Here is a 20,253-nt window from a genome sequence, read left to right as displayed (position 1 = left end):
CTGAACATCCGTTTGCACACCACTTTCCAATAGAAACAGTGGCACGAGAAACACACCAGGTTCCCTGGTAACAAATAAAAGAAAGAGAAGAAAAACGGAGAAAAAACAGGTGGAAAAAGAACGGACCGGAGGGAAATCTGAGCAACGTTTCGCCCTCTCGCGGATTTATCATTCCTCACATCCGGCGAACGGTTGACCTTTCTCTCCGGCTGATTCCGGCCCGGTCTCGCCGCCTCTTTGAAATCGATATTCGCTTCTTTTCCTTCCGGCTGGTCGAGCCGCGCCGCCGCCACCGCAGCTCTGTTCACCCCGTTTCCTCGTTTCCGTCGAGAGGGAACACAGCCAGGGAAGAAGAGCGGAACAGGTCGTGTTGTCGAAACGGAATTGGCCTGATCAGCGTGGGCGACCCCCGGATCTGATTAAACTCCCGACCGCGTCGAACTCCTGGGCGAATTAGATTGTCCGGGGGTAGCGCGACGCTGGAACTCGATCAGCCCTGAACACCAGCTCGCGAGGACGCGCCGATTTCCAAGGGATAGTTCCGCCAATTGACTTAACGAATTTCTTTTCTTTTTTTTTATTTTTTTTTTTTTATTTATTTTTGGTCCTTCGATTGACTGATGTCACGATTTTTTTTTTTTATTTTATTTTTAGTCCTTCGACCGATCGATGTAACGAATTTTGTTTATTATATTGTTTGGTCCTTCGACCAAAATTCTTTTTTATGTTTAGACCTCGGACCAAATTTTTGTTTATTTTTAGTTCCTCGGCCGATTGACTCTACGAATTCCTTTTCTTATTTTCGTGGCCTTTCAGTCAACTGATTTGACAAATTTTGTTTGTAGTATTTCAGCCAAGCGAATTAACGAATTTTTTCCCCCTTTTTCCTTTTTTGGTTTATTTTTTGTTGCTTTTGTGACCGACTGGGGTATACGATGATCGATGGGGATGCAAAGGGCTGCTCGGAATATCGAACGGGATATAGAGGCGTAGCGGGACGGTTCAGGATGCTTTTAGAGGGTGGTTTGATGGAGCTCGATGTTTCCTCCCTCGAACGTTGTTCGTCCTTTGGGGTTGCGAATGCGAAGCAGATGTCTTGAAGGATTCTTTTATATTTGTTTTACGTATTAAGTTTTGAATACGGGGTTTAGTGGTTTGGGGAAATTTTAAAGGGATCACTTCGGGTCTCCTGCAAGTGAAAATGATACTATATTTGGAATTTCTCGAAAATTTGCTTATGTTTGTCTCGAGCATTTAGCCTGGGATGTGTGGGAGTTGATAATGAATTAAAAATTGCGAATTTCAGTCAGATCTTTTAAAATTTTTGTAAGCCTTGGATATGATGTTTGGTAATGGGAGAAATTTTTAACAGCAAGATTTAATTATCCTCTATGGTTGTATATGTAAATTAGGTATTTTTCAAGACCTATTTATATTCGTTTTACGTATTCAAATCCGAATACACATAGTATTCGTGCCTCCAAAAATTTTATCATACTTATTTAATACACTAAGCTTTGAATGTACTCTTTGAAAATGGTAGAAAGTAGGAAGAATTTAACGTAAAATTGATTTTCTTTCTCTCCTTTTGCAGCGTACCTACATGAAAATTTTATATCGATGCACGAGTCGAAATATCCATATTTCTTTCAATCTCATTTCTATCTTACATACTTCAAAATCTTTTTATGCAGGAGATACGTAGATATTGCGAAAACATGGTAGCATTATGCTTACGATTCACATACACGTATACATACGTCATGACCATGCAGAGAAGGTTCCATACTCCCACCATAATCTTATATAACTCTGTCTGACTTGAAACTTACATATCATGCATGTATATTTTGTGTGCCTTATTTCCTATGCTTGTCACTCGCCATTTTATTCCACTCCTGCATCTTCGTGTAGCTATTTATGTATAACTCCCTATAACTATCATCGAAATGAAAAATTATTTCTCTTCCCACGATCGTAACCTAACGCAACCATACGAAATCAATTTTAACCCCTTAAGGATCGAATTATTTTACACGAAAATCGGTCAAAAGTTCTCGCCCTTTTTATCTGCAATTTAATAAATAATAACGTATTAAAAAGGACCCAAATATTTTAGAAAATACAAATGCACAATTTTCGCATAAATTCAGCGAAGGAGGCAAAACCGTGTCAACACTGTGTAAAGAAAATTTCACACGAAGATCCAAAACTGTGTTAGTAAGAGCATGGTTGTTAAGGGGTTAAATTCGAGATGTCGTGAATCGAATCATCCGGTAAAAAATAATTTTAGAAAATTGTAAATCGAAGGTTTTTATTTTATTTCGAATTAATCGAAAATAAATCGTATGGTATAACACAGATGTCGGTGTTATTCGACATTTGTACGTGTTTTTTCACAGCATTAACCTTTACCATAATCGTACGATATATATGCCAACATTTGCCAGCTCGTGTATGAGCAACCTTAAACGAAACACCCTGCTTTAACGCAGAATCAGGCTATCACGAGCAAACGCTATTTTCTGTCTCTGTTCCAGACGAAAAGTCACCTTGACGTATTGGCAGATGCCATTTTGCGATGGGCAAGAGGACGCTAATTCCTTTGTTGACGATGAACCTCTGACCTATGCATAAAATCATAAGTCTGACGAGTTTACTCCTTTATACATTCATCTATATATATATACATATATATATGTATATATATATAAATATATATATATATAAATATAAATATAATATATAATATGTATATGATATATTCCCATGTATGTGTACGTGTACACACACTCTCCTGTACCCGTACACATATTCAGGGTTTTCGTTTCGTTGCTAGCGAACGTTTCTCTTGCGAGCAGTACCAGGGGGATGAAGGGGGATGAAGTGACTTTCTCTTTCTTTTTCTCAAAAATCAAAAAAACATATATAATATATATATATTACGATATTAAATGAAAGAAATTCCCTATTTTTTTGGAAGAGAAAAACGAAGATTTATCGGTAACTGGGGGATGAAGGGGGGTGAAGGTACACGAAGTAATTTTCCCGTTTCTTTTCTCAAAATAAAAAAAAAAAAAAAGAAAAAATATAAGATTAAATGAAAGAAATTTGCTATTTTGCCGGAAGAGAAAAATGAAAATTTATTAGCAACTGGGGGATGAAGGGGGATGAAGCAATACTTTCTTTCCTTTCCTCAAAAAAAGTAGAAGAAAAATATGAGATTAAGAAACAAATTTGTTACGTTTTTGGAAATAGAAAAGTGAAGATTGATATTTGGATTCGGGCTTGCAACAAATTGGGGGTGAGAATACTCTGAATCTTGACTCGCACGTGAAATCGGTCTAAATTGAAGTCTCTGGGGTGTAAAGAACAAGATATTATTATGAAATATATATCGACAACTCATCTCCCGAAATTTTGAAAGTTAGATCGTAAAATAGATCGGTTTCACTGTATCTGATTCAACTCGGAATATTTAGACTCGGAAGATTTGTTGCTCTAAAAGTCTCGAGTACGAGTTTCCGCGAGACTCGAGCTGTTTGTTCTTCGTATTAGAAGCTCGACCGAGCCTATTTCTCACGGATCGAGTAACTTTCGGCGAAAAATAAGATCATCTCGACCCCGCTAATCTTCACTGTGTTGGAAAACGTTCACCCTCTCGAGTCAGACGAAAGGAAAAATTCGGATTAATCCGCGATTCCAAGGATATTCCATCTCTGCAAGTCTCGGATCGTGTTCCAAGGGAACACCTTCCGCTGTGCGATTCCCCTCTGCCATGGAAACGACGAGCATCCCCTGCGTTCTCCGCGGCGCGGTCCGCTCGCAAAAGGAACGCGTGCTGACGAGAAGACGAACACCCTGCTCGCATTCTCCCCGTTCTCCCGCATCGTCTATTTTGCAGAGAGTTTTCCCTTTCTCCCGTGTAACCGTAAACGCATAATGAGAGATACAGAGAGAAAGAGAGAGAGAGAAAGAGCTAGCGTGTCTGCGAGAACGAGTGAGTGAGAGATAGAGAAAAAGAGAGTGAGCACGCGAGAGTGAGATGTTCACGTTGAAATCAAACTCAGGGGAACGTAAAGATGAATCGTCTCTCGAGCAGCACTCAGCCAAAAGTATGGCGGATCCGTGCTCGATTCTCCGAGGGGTGCGGATTGATTCTTCAAGCGGCCTCGTTTCCACGCGTTCGGCAATACTCCTCGTCGCGATTATGACGCGTGTGCAGGCCGACAGACGCCATGTTCCGAGCCGGATTCAACGGACAAGTGGCTTGACGTTTGCCAACGGATAGCCAGCCGAAGAGGATCCTACGCGCGATTGACGCGAGCTTCCGGCCGGCACCACGATGCGGAACAGATTCTGGGCTGGTTGATGGATGATCGATATAAAGAGGATTGCGTGGTATCGAGAGGTATCCGCGGTTTTCATCTGCTCCGCGGAATGCTCGAGCTTGCTGGAGCTTGGTTCGATATCGGAGATTAATTTTTACACCGGTTCTCTGGGTATAAATATCGGGAATTTTCCCAGATTTCTTGGTATTACCGTGGATCAAATTTATTCGGGATTTGTCAGAGTTTCGGGAGGGGGGAGGGGGGATGTGGGAGATACAACTCGAGTTGTTTTTGAAAGCATTTTTCATTTTGAATTGTTTACAGGTGGGATTTGAAAATTTTTCCGTCGTTTTGGAATTTCCGTGCATTATTTGGATATTGGTTCTCAGTGAAATTTGTGGATCTGATTTTTATAACAAATTTTGAAATGGAAATTTGTAAATATTTTTAATATTCTTCTCCTTCTTTCAATTAATTCTTTCTGGAAATAGAAGTATTTGGAATTAATTTGGTTTGATTGTGAATCATTTAAATATTGTTTTTCGGTAAAATTTATAATGATATTTATAAAAAATTTTGAAATCGGAATTTTATTGTGGATATTTTCCTCGTTCGTGTTTGCTTTCCCTTGGATTACATTCGAGAATGAACGATCAATTTTCTTGCTGTCGGCAACCCATTTCCACGTTCGGAATCATCTGTCATTCCGGGGAAAGAATTTCGTCCGTCATTTCAGGCAGAATTTCGCTGTTCTCTGATAACGTTTCTCGACACGACGGTTTCTTTTTACACGTTCCTCGGTTTGTAGAAAATAACGAGATTAATATGGAATAATAATGATGGATCGAATATCCTTGGATTAACGAAATGCGATTAAAGTGTTAGATCAGAGTGACAGATAAATTACCGCTGACCAGATTCTCCTTGACGAATAAATAACAACTGTCAAAAATAATTCCAGTGTAATAACGAATCGTCTTTAACGCAAACGATCTTCAAAAAGAAACATTTTCACTGAAATTAAAAGACCTCCAGTAAAATTCTCGATCCAAATTAAAGAAAAGCAAACAAATTCTCCTGATCTTAACCACTAGCAAGGATAAATCTATATTTAAAAATTGTAATTAATATCGAACCAAAAATCTTCCACTATTTAACGCTAATAACGTAGAACCACGGATCAGAAATGAAAAATCTAAAAGACAAGTGTGAACGCCTCTGGGAAGATCGCCATCAACCAAAACCCAAAATCGAAAGTGAAAAGGAAAAAACCTCGCCATAATCGATTTTCGCCTAACGCAAAACGCGTCACACGAGGCCGCCCGTCATGGCAACAAGGTTATCCTCATGTTAAAGTACAAATTAAGGGTGTCCGAGGTTTCAAGGAGCGTATAGCAGTAACGTTCGTGCGGCGGCGCTAGTGTAGCCGGTTCCTGTCCCGCTATGGCGCCGCCGATCCATCCGCGGTCTCTTTGGCTGCGATCACGAGAAAAAAAGAGAAAAAAAGCAAAAAAAAAGCAAAAAAAAATACAATCGAGCGATTCCCGCGAACCGTGTGCACTCAAGAACCTTCGACGACTTTATTTTCCTACGACGCGAACGCTACTACAGACTTCGAAGACTGAGAACGAACCACTTTTAGTTGGCTCGGCGATCGCGCTGGACAGCGACTTCCGGTTTGCAATGGGCTCGCGCGTCCAGCGTGGTTCCCGTGCATCGATCGTTCAGCCATTTATGCTCGAGTCACGCGATAGATCGGAAACTCACGTACGCCAATCAAAACGTAACACGTATGATAAGGGATTCGATGAATTTGGAATAACCGACGTTTGAGCGGCACATAAATGGGCTGAATCATCCCCCCTCTTGGTTTCCTCCCGCTGGATTTCTCCTGTTGCGTTCCTTGACGATTCCTGTTCTTCTTCTTGTTTCTTTAATCTCCCTAGAAGTACGTATTATATAGCTTAGCGGTAAATGTTTGACTGTGTCTCAGGCGATACCTACCTTAATCTGCAAATTCTGCTCGTGAACCACGTGGACAGGTGACTCTCGCGCGACTTCGCGATTCGTCGCCTTGGAACGACGCGTTAAGTCCCAGCGCGACCTTTCGATACCTCGAATGCACACTGGCTCTCGCGATCTCCACGACAGGGAGGAAACACCGGTGAATAGGGCAGGACAAAGTTAGACCCCTAGCAGGAGAATTTTGTCTCCGGTTCGTGGATTATCGAAATCTCCCGACGTATCGTCGCTTACGGGAACTCGTTCCAAGGTAGATGGAAGAGAGGAAGGACGATAGAGGAAAATCGAAAAGCTCTAGATTACGAATAGGGACACGGGAAATTGGCGAGCACGCTCGACTAGCCTGTCCACGTCGCGAGAAAATGATCAGGCTGTCGACGATCGAAACGTCTCGATGGAAACGAGACCTGCGTTTGCTGTACTGCCGTGTGTTTGCTTGTTTATAAAAAGGAACGCGAAACGCACGTGGTCCCGAGAGAGTGTGCAGCCTTCTAGAACTCGTTCGAGTATTACTACTTTCGTTTCGTCGAACCTAGAACTGTAAGGATTTACGATTTAACGACTAACGAGAAAACGAAAAAAAAGAACAAAAAAAAAAGAGAAAAAGCAGAAAAAATCTCGTAGGATTATACGCGAATAACGATATATCCAGCTATCGATAAGGGTATAAGTCTAGGAGGTAGAAAAAAAGCAGAAGTAACAAGACGATAAGAGAGATAAGGGAAAGATATTGGCAGACACCGACGAGGCTCAACTAAACGCAATATACAACGCGGAACGAAGACGAACCCTGGGAAGAAGAGGAAGAAGAGGAAGAGGAGGTGGGAAGAGGAAGAGGCTCGCGACACATGTCAAGCGAAAGTCCCCTTTTTGCAAAAGGTCAATTCAGTATTACAGCGTCTAGATTGTACATTGTAAAGTTTCATTTAACGCTCGAACGAGCGGGACAAGGCGATCGGACCTCGCTTCTTGGCCCTCGATCGTTCCCAAGCGGCCGCTCACGCGCCCGAGGGCCTCGAGGAACCGCGAGCCGCCATTTTGTCGTTTATAGCAACGCGTCAAGTGCCAGATTCGTTCGCGTAGACGCTTTTCCGTTCGTAGTTTCACGTAATCCGAGGAAGAGGAGCACGTTTAGTCGACGACTTTGTTTAATCGAGTCATCTGAATACAGGGTTGCACCCTTAACCCTCCGGGACCCACTGTCGAACTATTATCGCTATTTTCGTTTCCGAGCTTCGAATCTTTTGTTTTAAGACCGGGTGATGCGAGTTGGTCGAAATTGCTTTCAATGTTTCTTCGTTCCCTATCTATTCCGTTTCGAGTACACTGTTATTTGTAAATCGGTGGACATTAGGTAGTTATAGATTATGTCCGTGGTTGCATGCGTTGTGCTTCTTCGCGAAAATATGACGTACATACATGTAATGTACATTTCTGGTGTTGATTAAAGTGGTACGATGAAAATAAAGGAGCGTACGTAATTATAATACATACTCGCCCGAATGAAGATCAATATTAAGTTCGTCAAGAGCTGCGTGGTATCAGCCATGGCGGAAATAAGTAGTCTAAACCAATCATTTCGGTCCCTTTGGTGATTCCAGTGTTAAAATTACAATTTAGAATTTTATTCGAGTAGAACAAATTTTCTTTTTGCTGAAAACTGACGCCATTACGTGCAGAGACAGTGAAATAAAACGTGTTATTTGCCTTTGTTTTCCTCGATAAAAATAGAAAAGTGACTGAATTATTTGGTATAAATAAATTCACAGATTTTTCTAACATTTTCTCTTTCCGGAACGAAAATATTGCGTTCAAAATGGCGATGGTGTATCGAATAAAACGACGTTCAGAATACGAAGGATTGAAAGGCTTCTAAGATTTTTAATCAACTTAACCGCGGTATTTAATTTATTTTTGCTCCGAATGAATTGAATGTCCAGTGATTCACGAATAAAAGTGTACAGAATTTGCGGAGGTTCGAATTTGTTCAATGGCCATTGTTTGAGACCGTTCAGGAGACTCTGGGTTCACGGAGGGCTAAGCGAACTGAACATATCAGAATCTACGCTACATATTTTTCATCAAAACAGAATATTTTTAATATTCACCGAACGACGAGCAGACTTTAGAAAACATTTCCTGTTGCTCAGCTGTTGAATGTCCCTGTGCCATTCAGCGGCACGCATGCGAATTCTTTGTTCAGTGTGCGATGTTCCAACAAGTGTTATCATGTAAAACGCCCAACTGGCCGGGTCGGGTCTCTCGGTTCGAATTTATCCGATTGAACTTCACGAAGGTGTGAAGAGCTAGATAAAATTCAATATTTCTTTCTATTTCTGCTGTCAGAAGGATTTCCGAGAATTTCCAGTGAAATTAAATCTTCGAGAATCGGATAATCAACTCGCTTTCTGATAAAAATCCTTTCTAACGGAATCCTATCAAGTTACTATAAATAGTATACTAGTTGGCTTGAGAATCAGTAAAAATTATCCAAATTATCCACAGAAAAAGTTGTATTTATTATTTTAACCTAATCCTATCAGAATTTACAACAAATAAAATCGTATTTAGCCTGAGAATCGATGAAATTATCCAAAGAAAGCGTTGAAATTTAATCTTAATAATACTAAGCATTAAGGCCATATCGCAGGTGAAAAATTGAATTGTTTTCAATCGACGAAGCAATGAAAAATTCTTGCACCTACACTCTGTGTAATTCGCGTAATCTATCCGACTCGGACAAAGCATTTGAAACGAGATATTCATTGAACCCTCGCCCTCGGTAATGTCAACTTACTAAAGAGCTCTTCGATCGAGAGAGAACTGCGATTCACGTGGCCGGTTGGGCGTCATGGTGCGTCAAGAAATCGATGTAGCAAAGCGATAGAGCGCGGAGAACAATCAGAACAATCATGTTAAACGACACCGGCAGTGAGTGATCGCGTAGGTGACAAAAGAGGCGTCGAGCGGACGGCAGGCGCCGACTGCAAAGACGCGGCACACGCATAAAGCCTGTTACACACGACTGATACGACGTCGTCGCGATTTTTACGTTGATAATGCGACGGAACAGCCAAACAGTGGAATTCTGCTCTCAGCTACGAGAGATAGTTTCGAGAATCGAGTACAAAATAATATAAAATACGAAAAAATACACACGTTGAAAGAGGATACGTTTTTCGATGAAATTAATTGAACATTTTAATGGCTCTTTCAGTTTTCACATTTTTCTCCCCAATTTGTTACATTCTATTTTCATTGGCGATAGATGAAACCAATCATGTTCGAAATAAAAACTACGAAATGTAATGGGGTTAGAGAAAGATTTGACAGGAAACAGAATAAAAAAAGAATCAATTAATTAAACTATAAATCTTATTGTATAACGACATGAATATTATACTTGTTTCTCTAAAATATTCAGCGTTTGAAAGAATAAATGATTAATTGTAACAATAAATATAATAAATGGCTAACGCGTCCATCGCGTGAATACGCTATCCCACGCTCATGGACTCGTCGTGGATTATGTTATTAGGAATACAGACTTACGAAATTGCAGGAATCACCAGCGACGTCCCTTGGCCCGCGTGTAACAGGCTTAAACGCTCGCAACACACCGAGAACGCCACACCCGTTCCAAAAGCAGCTTCTTTTTTGATACGACGACTAGCTTTAATTTCCACGCCCTGTAGAAGACAAACTTGTCCTGTCGTTGTTCGTTTAATGGAACAGAAATCGAGAGGAGAGGAGAACTGTTGTACACACACGTGAGATATGCAGGCGTTGCTGCTACGTGCATTTTTATTGTCGCCAGCTTCGAAGATATATTTTTAGACGATATATCTGTATATACACGGACGCCGATAGTCACGCAGACACACACACGAACACACACACACACACACACACACAAAAGAGCATTCTGCGTCAATTTTTCGGCCGGTGCCCCTTTCTTTCTCTTCGCGCGACAGAAAGCCGCCGAATCTCGACCGAACTCGCCTGTTTCTTTTTCATGCTTCTCGAATAAATGTGCGATGCTTGTTTCATCCAGACCGAGCTTTCTTACTCTTCTACATCCTCCTCACACTTTTCTTTCGTCATTTTTGTCGAAACTTATTATAAATTGCATCGTTTGTTGCAACTGTGATAGCTGGGGAGTTGTCGCCAGCCATCAACGTCCGCCATTTTTATAACATGGCGCTCGTGACGTGTCTAGTCTATGTTATTAAAACATAAGTATCTTCGTTTAGACAAAGTAATGTCGTTTTTCGTGTTTAAGATAATTGACGGTGCAGCTTATAAATTATTTGATCTCTTCGGGATTACAATTTTGAAAATTATTTTACTCGAGATATTCGTCTTTAAATCTTGAAGTATTAAATAATACATAGCCTGATTTTATTTTCGAATGGGAATCTAGACCTTTTCACTATTATTTCTTCTTTTGAGTTTTTTGTAGAGTATCCGCAAAATTTGTATTTTATCTATTAGGCGATTTTTATTTCCTTTAATGGAACACAAGTGTCTAGCTATTAAACGTATCAATTATTGATTTTTAATTTCAATCGTGATTTTCAATTGGTCGCAGTTTGAAGTCGGGCAACATCCTCGATAAAGTTCTCGTCCTTGGAAAAAGCAATTCACCAAAATAAAATATATCTAAAAACGTCTCGTTCGTATTCCATCAAAAATAATATAAACTATCGATAACGAATTTTCAAAGTATCTTAATCCTAGACTCGCCGTCGAAAACAATACGAAAATCTAGTTTGATCCAATACCAATGACGCAAAGCTTTTGCAAACGTGCGAAGTTCTACCTTCGTGATTTGTCGAGGATGATACGAAAGTGAGTCAAGGCGAGGGAAGTTGAATTTTTATCGATGACGCAGAACCGTGTGTCGAGTTAGACCGTAACGTCCTGGTCTAACTGAAATTATGGGATCCGTCGAGGACAACGGCTCGAAACGAGACGAAGGATCGATCGACGACGTCTGAAAATAAGGCAAAGATCCGGAATTACGCGGTATTAGTACGAATTAGTACGTGACCTGGTGAGAAGTAATTAGAGTACCGTCTGATATCCAGTCGAAGTTACATACCACGTAATCTCACCCTTCTGCATCCCACGTGGGAGGGTGACTAGTCAAGAGCGTCACGGAAACGCGTTCACCGGAAGTTGGTCGGAGTTTGCTGCGCAAGATACTAGGGACTCGATGGAAAGCCACGGGAAAATGAAAGTTTCCTAACTTAACGCGACTTTTCTCTGAACTTTCTCTTTAATATCCTATATTTTCCTTCTTTCTTTACACATATTCAAGAATTTTTGTTTTCTACCTTCTAATTGGAATTTTGAGGGGTGCATGCGTGAAATTTCACCCCGTGTGGATTTTATTTTAATTTTATTGGTAAAGATAATCACTGATAATATTATTTTATAAATATTTATTGACGATATTGGCAGCAACCATTTTTTACTTCGTTATTCAATTCTTGGGGACTAAACGAGTGAAATTCCACCACATGCGAATTTTATTTTAATTTTATTGAGAAGGCTAACCACTGACAATATTGTCTTATGAGTATCTACTGACACTGTCAGTAGTAACAATACTTTCATTAAACAAATCAATTCTTGTATATATATACCTTGCTATAAATATAACAAAGAAGGTTAACTTGGTAATATTTATAGTAGCCTTTGAGGGTTAAGAATTTCATTCAGTTCACAATAGGGAAGTGGTTGATAAACGAAATTGTTTAAACTAACTTAAAATAATGTTCTTTTTCGATTTCCATTTAGTGTGACAATATTTTTTTCTCTTATTTTCTGGAAAATTTTTGAGGATTCAAAATTGAGATTAAACTACTTGAAATAATTTGAAATACCAATACACCTGCTAAATATACCAAGATCGTTCTTTTCAATATCCATTTAGCGCTATTTTATTTTATTCTTTTTATTTTTTTTTTTTTTGCGGATAGCAGGTGGATTACGTTTCAGCTTTTAAATGAAAGAGATAGGAGAGATATATTTCAGCAAGTTACTCTGTCGAGCTTTTACGGACGCATTCAACAGGTGATTAAAAACCATCGTCTTCCCAGCCATGAATTAAGTGTTATCGTAACTTTTAATATTTTCCTGTAAAATGAACCGTTAAACGCCGGTTAATTAACGACGCTGTACGACGGGCTCGAACAAACACGAACACGTGACTTCATTAAATAATTAATGCCCGCGGGGGTGGACATTAAAATTGTAAAGCTTGACCTGCACCACTGGCTCATCTCGTAGACAATCACTACCTGTATTTATCTCGTTAATATCTAAGGAAAATATAGAACGACGTTAACGTGAATATTTTTCCAAGTTAATTATACTATGAATAACCTTTAGCCTATGTGTGACCTTTCCCAAATATTTTTTCTGAAAGCATTAAATTTAGAAATCAATTCTAAATTCGAAGAATTGAATTACAATTACAAAGACGTCTATCGAATGCGTTGAAGAGAATCTAAAAGCGTCTAAAAGATTTTAGATAATAGCATATATGAAATATTAAACATATTCGCGAAGGTCGCAGAAGTTTCAAGCAGATGTTCGATCCGGAGAGTATAATGTCTATTATTATCTCATAAATACGTGTCTATGTTTCTGAATTACTACCGAATAACATTTATGCACTCAGGATAAGTTACGAGAACTATTACATACCGATTAAATAACCCAGATTATAAATACCTACATCCAATCCATATCCTTAATAAATAATACAATGAATATTTAGTTTACCAGCTTCTACCTTCGTCACTCATTCGACGTAGTTCTCCTACTCTAAACAAATCGCAAAAGAGCTGGAGGACATCTAGTGACGGCCACGAGCATCTAGTAACTTCCCTCGAGTCACACTGGGAGCTGTACAGTTCGTGACAGAACAGTCTAGTATACGTAGAACAATGAATTTAAACTTTCCTGACTATTTATCTCTGTACTGTATGCCCTATAAACTTGTAGACCTTGCGTCACGTGGCATTGTTAAAATAAAAATAATTTTCGCCATTTGGCCTTGATAAAAATTGCTTACACATGTACCAAATAATCGATACACCTAAACATTCATACCATTCATGCGCTTAAACGAGAAAGAAAACGCTTCGAAACGTGAAAGACGTAGAGGGAATATTACTCACACCACGATCCGCTTAATTCCCATACCAAACACCTACAAGCACGCTGCCCTTGACACATGTTAACATTTTATTCAATAAAGAAAGTACGTGTGCCCTATACCTTCTAATTACGAGCCTACCAAACTCACGATCGTCCAATAAATCGTCTAACCAACGTATACTACCTCTAACCTCTCAAAATTCGAGAATGTATTCATCAGAACGCTGAGGAAGGTCGCGATTCGATGGCCGCGTGTTTACTTGTGAAGGGTACCGGCCATATTTTAGGCACGTATCTTTCGAAGTAACCTCGATACACTTGAACCGAGAATATTTTCCGGACGGATCAGAGAACGACGTATTTACCGTGAAACAATCGATTATTCGTTTTCCGTCTTGCGTATGGGCACCACTCTGTTCTGGATGTTCCAACGATGGCCGGTTTTTTCGTTTCGAGGCAAGGATAAACGGTTGCACGAGGTCCACAAACAGCGCGAACGAAAACAGACGCAAGCGACGTGCGCAGTTGAGACACGCGACTGAGTGGGACGACCGAATGCGCCTGCGCGACGCGCCAAGCACGATAGCGATGTTACCCGAATGCGCACGATGTTACCCGAACGCGCACGATGTGCTACGACGAAAGTGGACGATAAGTAAGGGACGTATCGTGCGACGCTTTCTGAACTGTTGCGGTTGATTGTTTTGATCGTTTCGACGAAGCAGTTACACGTTGTACCTTACGTCGATTTAAACTATAAGATTAACACCGAAATTTCGATCGAATTTTCTGTCTTTATTCCACCTATGTGTTATAATTTACAGGTTCCAATAAAGGTTTGCGTTGAGTCAAATAGCTGTAACTTCTTTCCCCTAACCTTTTCTGTTGTATAACGTATTTTACGTGAAAGCAGGTAGAATTTTTACATGATACGAAATACAAGATAGAAATACGACTTATTTGTTTTAAATTAATAACGTGACCTATAGTAACATGAAAAATTAGGAAATTTGTTGTACAAATTTATATCACGAAGATAGTTTTACGAAGGCAAATAATTTTCTCGATATTTTACTCTCACAGTAATTGTATAAAATCAACTGATTTGATTTTCAATTAAACTGAATCGTCGTTGTGCCAATTTCCAGTAGAACGAAGTTATTGCATTTCGCATTGTTCAATAATTACTACCATACTTCATGGTTCTACAATGGAAGCTTGCACCGACTCCTCCTCGAGGCTATTCAATTTCTCCCTTGATTTACCCGCGTAATTTTTCGATTTTCATTTCTTCCTTTGTAACACGTAGCAAATAACATCACGAATAATTAACGACTGAAATACCATGCTATTTTTTCAAATACATCCCTTGAAATTCTGTTTCCACTAAATCCTACTGAGTCCATAAAAATTCAATTTAATATCGATAAAATAAACTTGAGAAATTTAATAAAATATTAATTTAATTGTTCGATGTACGTATTTCCAATAAAAATTACATTGTCATGTGCTATATACTTTTAAATATTTAGTTAGCATATTTAACGTATTTAAGCTATAGAAATATTCTTATTGAGTGCTCAGATCTTCATAAATATTCCTATCATTGTTGCAAATTATTTATATCTATTTTTATAAATATTACGGATTAATAATAACATTTTGTAACCTAGAATATTTTTAAAATGTTACACCCTTGTTCACTAGGTCACGAGAGCACCCTAAGGTTACCTAACGTTAACTAAAACTTAACTATAAATCAATGTTTCAGCTAAATATAGTTGAAACAATTGAATCACCGTTCTTTACCATTGTTTGTTCTTCGAATTTTCACCAAGGGATCTGACATGAAAATCTTCAACGTCGCGCAATCTCACGATACGTGAAGTTTCCGGCAAGGTTTTGACATTTCGCGATCCAGCTACGTGGAATTTTTGATAAGTTCCAACGCCTGGCAATTTCCCGACCACACCAACCTCCTCGGGTTATCATCGACTTTTCAACAAGTTTTGGCAGCTCGCAATTTTCCAACGCGTTTTACATTCGACGTGGAAACGCGTTCATGAGGAATGAAAACGACGGGAAAATTGAAAATGATTTAAACAGTAGCTATCATTATAACGAGGAATAGCGATTAATAAAAACGATGATCAAGGAGATTTGATTACTTAAAAATATTTATCTTCGTTTGAAATGGAATGGAAAAATAATGGCGTTGGTGAAAAATTACGAGGAAATATTAATCGAAGGTAAATAAATTATTCTAATTGCAGTAGTAATTATGACTCTCGGTAATTATATACAATCAACGTTGAAACAATAACGTGATATTATAAAACAATCCATAAACATCAATTAAATTCCAATCACAAGATTACATCAATCGTCGTTAAAAATAACACACTCGTTCATGTTATTCGCATCACGTCTAAGCAAGAAAAGATCATAAAAGATTCACGTAAAACAGAAGAAGAACGAAAAGCTAGAAGATAAAGGTATCGAAATCAACCACAACAATCTTTTTAAAAAAATCCAAATTTCTATTCAAATATTAAAAACCATAAAACAAATTTTACAGACACTATGATGTTTATAAAAAAATAAAAAATAAAGAAGTCCCTAATTTTCATTAAAAAGCAGAGTGAAAAATTTTCCAATAATTTTTTCCATTGATACTAAAAAATAAAAATTACAATCTCGATAGAAAGAATTTTTAAACATACTTGAAAAATTCTTCATTTTTGACAAATCTTTTTATCTTGACAAATAATCATTGCCATTAACTCCAAAAAGAAGCAAAACTTAAAAAATACGTATGTATAGCAACAAGTACCAAGAAAAAATGCGCAACCCTCGTCTCTAATTAGAAAATTTCGCCTGAAAAAATTCAAGTATCAAACGTGAAAACGTATAGGAGGAAATGAAGAAGAAGAAGAGTGGAAAGCGAATAAGATAAACAATTAGGGCGCTAATTAAGAAAGTCGACTTTGGAATCCTGGCTACGCGTCGTATTTTACAACGTCGAATTCGCAGAAGCGAAACTTATTACTAATTAAAAGCGTCCTCGATCCGCTTCGGCGAATGCTCGTTGGAAATAAATACCGCCTCTCGATCAAGATTAAAGTACAAGAGTGGCTGCGATAAAAGCGCGTGTTTATCGGCCGACATGCTCGTAGTACACGGGCCTCCGTCCGCTTGAAACGCAACCCTAAATTTAGGGGTTGAACCGGTGCAAATTTTAATTTTAATATCACGTCGCTATTTTAAGCCGATTATCGATCAGTCGGTCGGTCTAACAGGCTGAAACTTCAACTCGGGAATTTCGTTCATCCCTCTTCGGGCCATTCCTCGTGAGACTACGCTGCCAAGTCGAGATAAAGCAGGGGTGGTTAAATTTTCGACTTTCTCCTGTGATTGATATAATCGAATAAGTAAATTTTTGTATTTATTTTTCATAGATTCCTTTCAGCTAGGTAATTCCTTTCCAAGTTAGGTAACTGATGATGCAAATAAATTAAAAAAATTTGGGAACATAATAACGAAATTGGTAATCGAAATGAATTTTTCCTTTTTTCTTTGCTTTTGCTAATTACGGAGCTCCTTGGAGAAATTTTGATTACCCTCTCCCTTCGAGAGAACTCATTTTTCATCATGTTTTTGTTCCAGTTATTGTAAAAAGGGGAACACTATACCTTTCGTGTCTTTTCATTTCTTTTTCTCTTTTTAGAAATTTCGTAGATTTTTTACTCCTCGAAGGCTTTCATTTTTGAACCTGGTATATAAATTATTTTTATACTGTATGATGGTGAAAGATGAAATTGCTATACTCTACGTTCTAAATGCTCTTCGTATAATCACGAGGATTAGACAGTAATTGTATTGTGAATTATGTGAATTAAAGCATGGGTTAAATATTGTAGATATATAGTTGCACTAATAATAATCTTTATTGAATGAGAGTTGTAGCAGCGTTGTTAGCTACAATATTTATTAGAGGGGGCTGTGAATAGCTGAATGAAAAGCGTTTTTTAATGGGGGTGCTTTTTATAGAAACAGCTTTTAACGAGAGCCGTGATATATTTAACGGTGCTTTAATAGGAAGTTATAGTGTATTTAATAAAAATTTATCACGGAGATGCAGTTCTTTTAATACGGACAGTTCTCGTTGAAAGTTGCCACAACTCTTGGCAGAAAATTATAATACACTTAAGAGGATTTTAATGCCGTGTTATACGCGAGACTTTTGTAATTTTTTAACACGATGTTTCGAAATAGTTAATTTTAATGTCACAGGTATTTCTGTATTCCCAAAAACTTTTTTAATAATTCAGGCGATTTTTAAATCTTCTTGGAATAAATTTTGGCAAAAATATTTTCTCCTTATTAATTTAAAAAATCACCTTTCAGATCTTTAATCGATCTCCATTTACCAAAAAATTTCTCCAAAATAATATAATTCTGCCATCAAGATATTTAACATCACATAATTTTACTCTATCAATGAAACTTAGGATCTACCAATTTTTAACCTCTTTTCCAAAAACAAATTTTTTTTAATTAACTAAATCATTCCTTCACGAAATTAATTTCCACGTATTTAAATTCAACCTAAAAATTTTGGAATAGAATTTTATTTAATAACTAAATAATAATTAATAACTAGAAAAAATTTCCTCGCGAAATTAATTTCTATCTAAAAAATACTGCATAATTGACAGGAATAAGAGACACACCGATTGTGGGAACAAATATTTGCAAAATGTCGAAAAAGAAAATTACTCTAGGAATTACCTCGAAATTACTGCTAGTGAATTTTCACGCGACTGTCGCCCGTTAAAATGAACTTCCTCGAAATGTTCCACGAAGGGTGTTGTTTCGTGAAAGCGTATAACTCGGTGATACCAGAGGAGAACGATAACGCTTCGGGGTGGGATACAATGTAAATTTTGTTTGCCCGCGAATGTAAATGGCGGCGTTATTCAGAGATTCACTTAGAGACCTGGCTGGCTCCGTTGTACAGTCTTGAACGTTGGTAAAAGATATGTAGAGCGAGAAATGTTCACATAATAATAAGCACTCAAATTAAAAGAGAAACAACGAACACCTAATACGAAAAATGTAATAACCCCCGACAAGATTAACATGAGATAAGTTATAACTAAAGATATACAGGAAATATTTAAAAATATCGTAATTCAATGTTTAATTTAGTGTGGCATTACGCCTACTTTTCCGAATTCAGATCTAATATACCTTAGGCTTTTTATCCACTTTTTCCATCATTTTCCTCTCTTCTGTCTTTCCGGTGAGCAACGAGTAGGGTTAGGACTTTGCGTAGGTTTAATATCTCCAAGGACGAGTTAGTTAGGCGAAAGAGGGCAGAGATGAGATAATTATTTTTTCATTTTACGACTGGATCATATTTAGACGTTAAGTGAGACCGATTTTGCTGATGAACTCGATGAAATTTCGGAAAATGAGGAATATATAACGCGCACGTATGGTTTTATATGTTCAATATTTTTGAGATTATGGTTCAGCTAGTTGAGGATGAATTTATCGAGGAAGAATATAGTTACTTTTTATTTTACAGTTAAGATGTTCGTTTAAAATTTATTTAATATAAATTTGTAAATATTTTATGGGATATTTGATAATATTATCATTTTACCACCACAATGTGTGCATTTTAGAATCATGATTGAATTAAACTCTTCACGCACGAATTTTTTAAGTAACATAATATAAAATACTGGAAAATACGTTCAAACTGTTAGAAAAATAATATCCACGTATTAAAACCAATGTTGAATTAAATACGAATTAAACAAACATTTATCCACACCCGTTAATAAATTAAACATTTACAGATTATTTAATCGATTAAAAATTTTTCACCGAAATATCTTTATCGAAAATTCGAAAATTTCGGTACCACTGTATAAGGGTTTATGATATTTAGTAAAAATCCTTAGAAGCAACCTTGCACATTAATTATAAAGAGATAAAAGGTTGAAAGGTAAAGGTATAAAGAGTACAGAAAGTCAGTATCTCCACGGGATACAGTAAAGCAATTTCCGTAGTCTGCAGCGAAAATTCTTGGAAATAATTTTTCACATTAATTACGAAAGAAGTCAAAGCCAAAGGTTGAAGGATAAACAAGTAAAAAGCAGGAAAAATCTGCTTATTTCTTATTTCTTTCCTTTTATCAAATACAACGCGAAGATTTTTGTCAAGAAATGAAAAGAGTAAAATTGAATCCATGAAGTTCTACGAAAGTTCTCTAGGCGATAAGGTCGTATAAAATAGAAAATAGCGTCTGACGTAAAAACACCGAACGCAGTTCGCGAAATTTTATAAAAGATTCTTTGGGCGGGTGTAAGATAGAAAATAGAAGCCGCCACGCGAAAGTTCAAGATAGCCTAACATACTTCGAAACTTCTTAACAACCCTTGCTTGAAATTTATTTAAAAACCATCTCAAACGCAATTTTCGTCCCACGACGTTTAACGCCACTTTGCTGCCATTAAAATTATTCTCGACTCTAATCGTGGTATAAATAAAATAGAGGAGCAACAAATTTTACCAAAGTATAGATAAACTGTCCATTAAAAAACTGAGAGACAAAATGAATACGAAAAATGGTGTCTCTTTATAGTCATTAATTAAATCTGGAAAAAATAAATGTTAAAAATAAAAACAGAAGAAACACTGAAAATGGTAATTC

The 20,253-nt window shown here is 37.6% G+C and overlaps 1 protein-coding gene across 1 annotated transcript in view; it reads left to right on the top strand.

The window, feature by feature from the left end:
• The window catches only part of jeb (low-density lipoprotein receptor domain-containing jelly belly protein), a 19,511-nt gene extending 16,911 nt beyond the window's left edge, over positions 1 to 2,600 (top strand). The window contains exon 3 of the mRNA XM_017904797.1: positions 2,541 to 2,600. Coding sequence (XP_017760286.1) covers positions 2,541 to 2,600 — 60 coding nt within the window. The remainder of the gene's footprint in view (positions 1 to 2,540) is intronic.
• Positions 2,601 to 20,253: the final 17,653 nt, after the last annotated feature.

The sequence above is a fragment of the Eufriesea mexicana genome, unplaced genomic scaffold (assembly GCF_001483705.2).
Source record: "Eufriesea mexicana isolate 0111107269 unplaced genomic scaffold, ASM148370v2 scaffold3377, whole genome shotgun sequence".
In the NCBI taxonomy this organism is placed as follows: Eukaryota; Metazoa; Arthropoda; class Insecta; order Hymenoptera; family Apidae; genus Eufriesea; species Eufriesea mexicana.
This window is presented reverse-complemented; position numbering and strand designations above follow the sequence as displayed.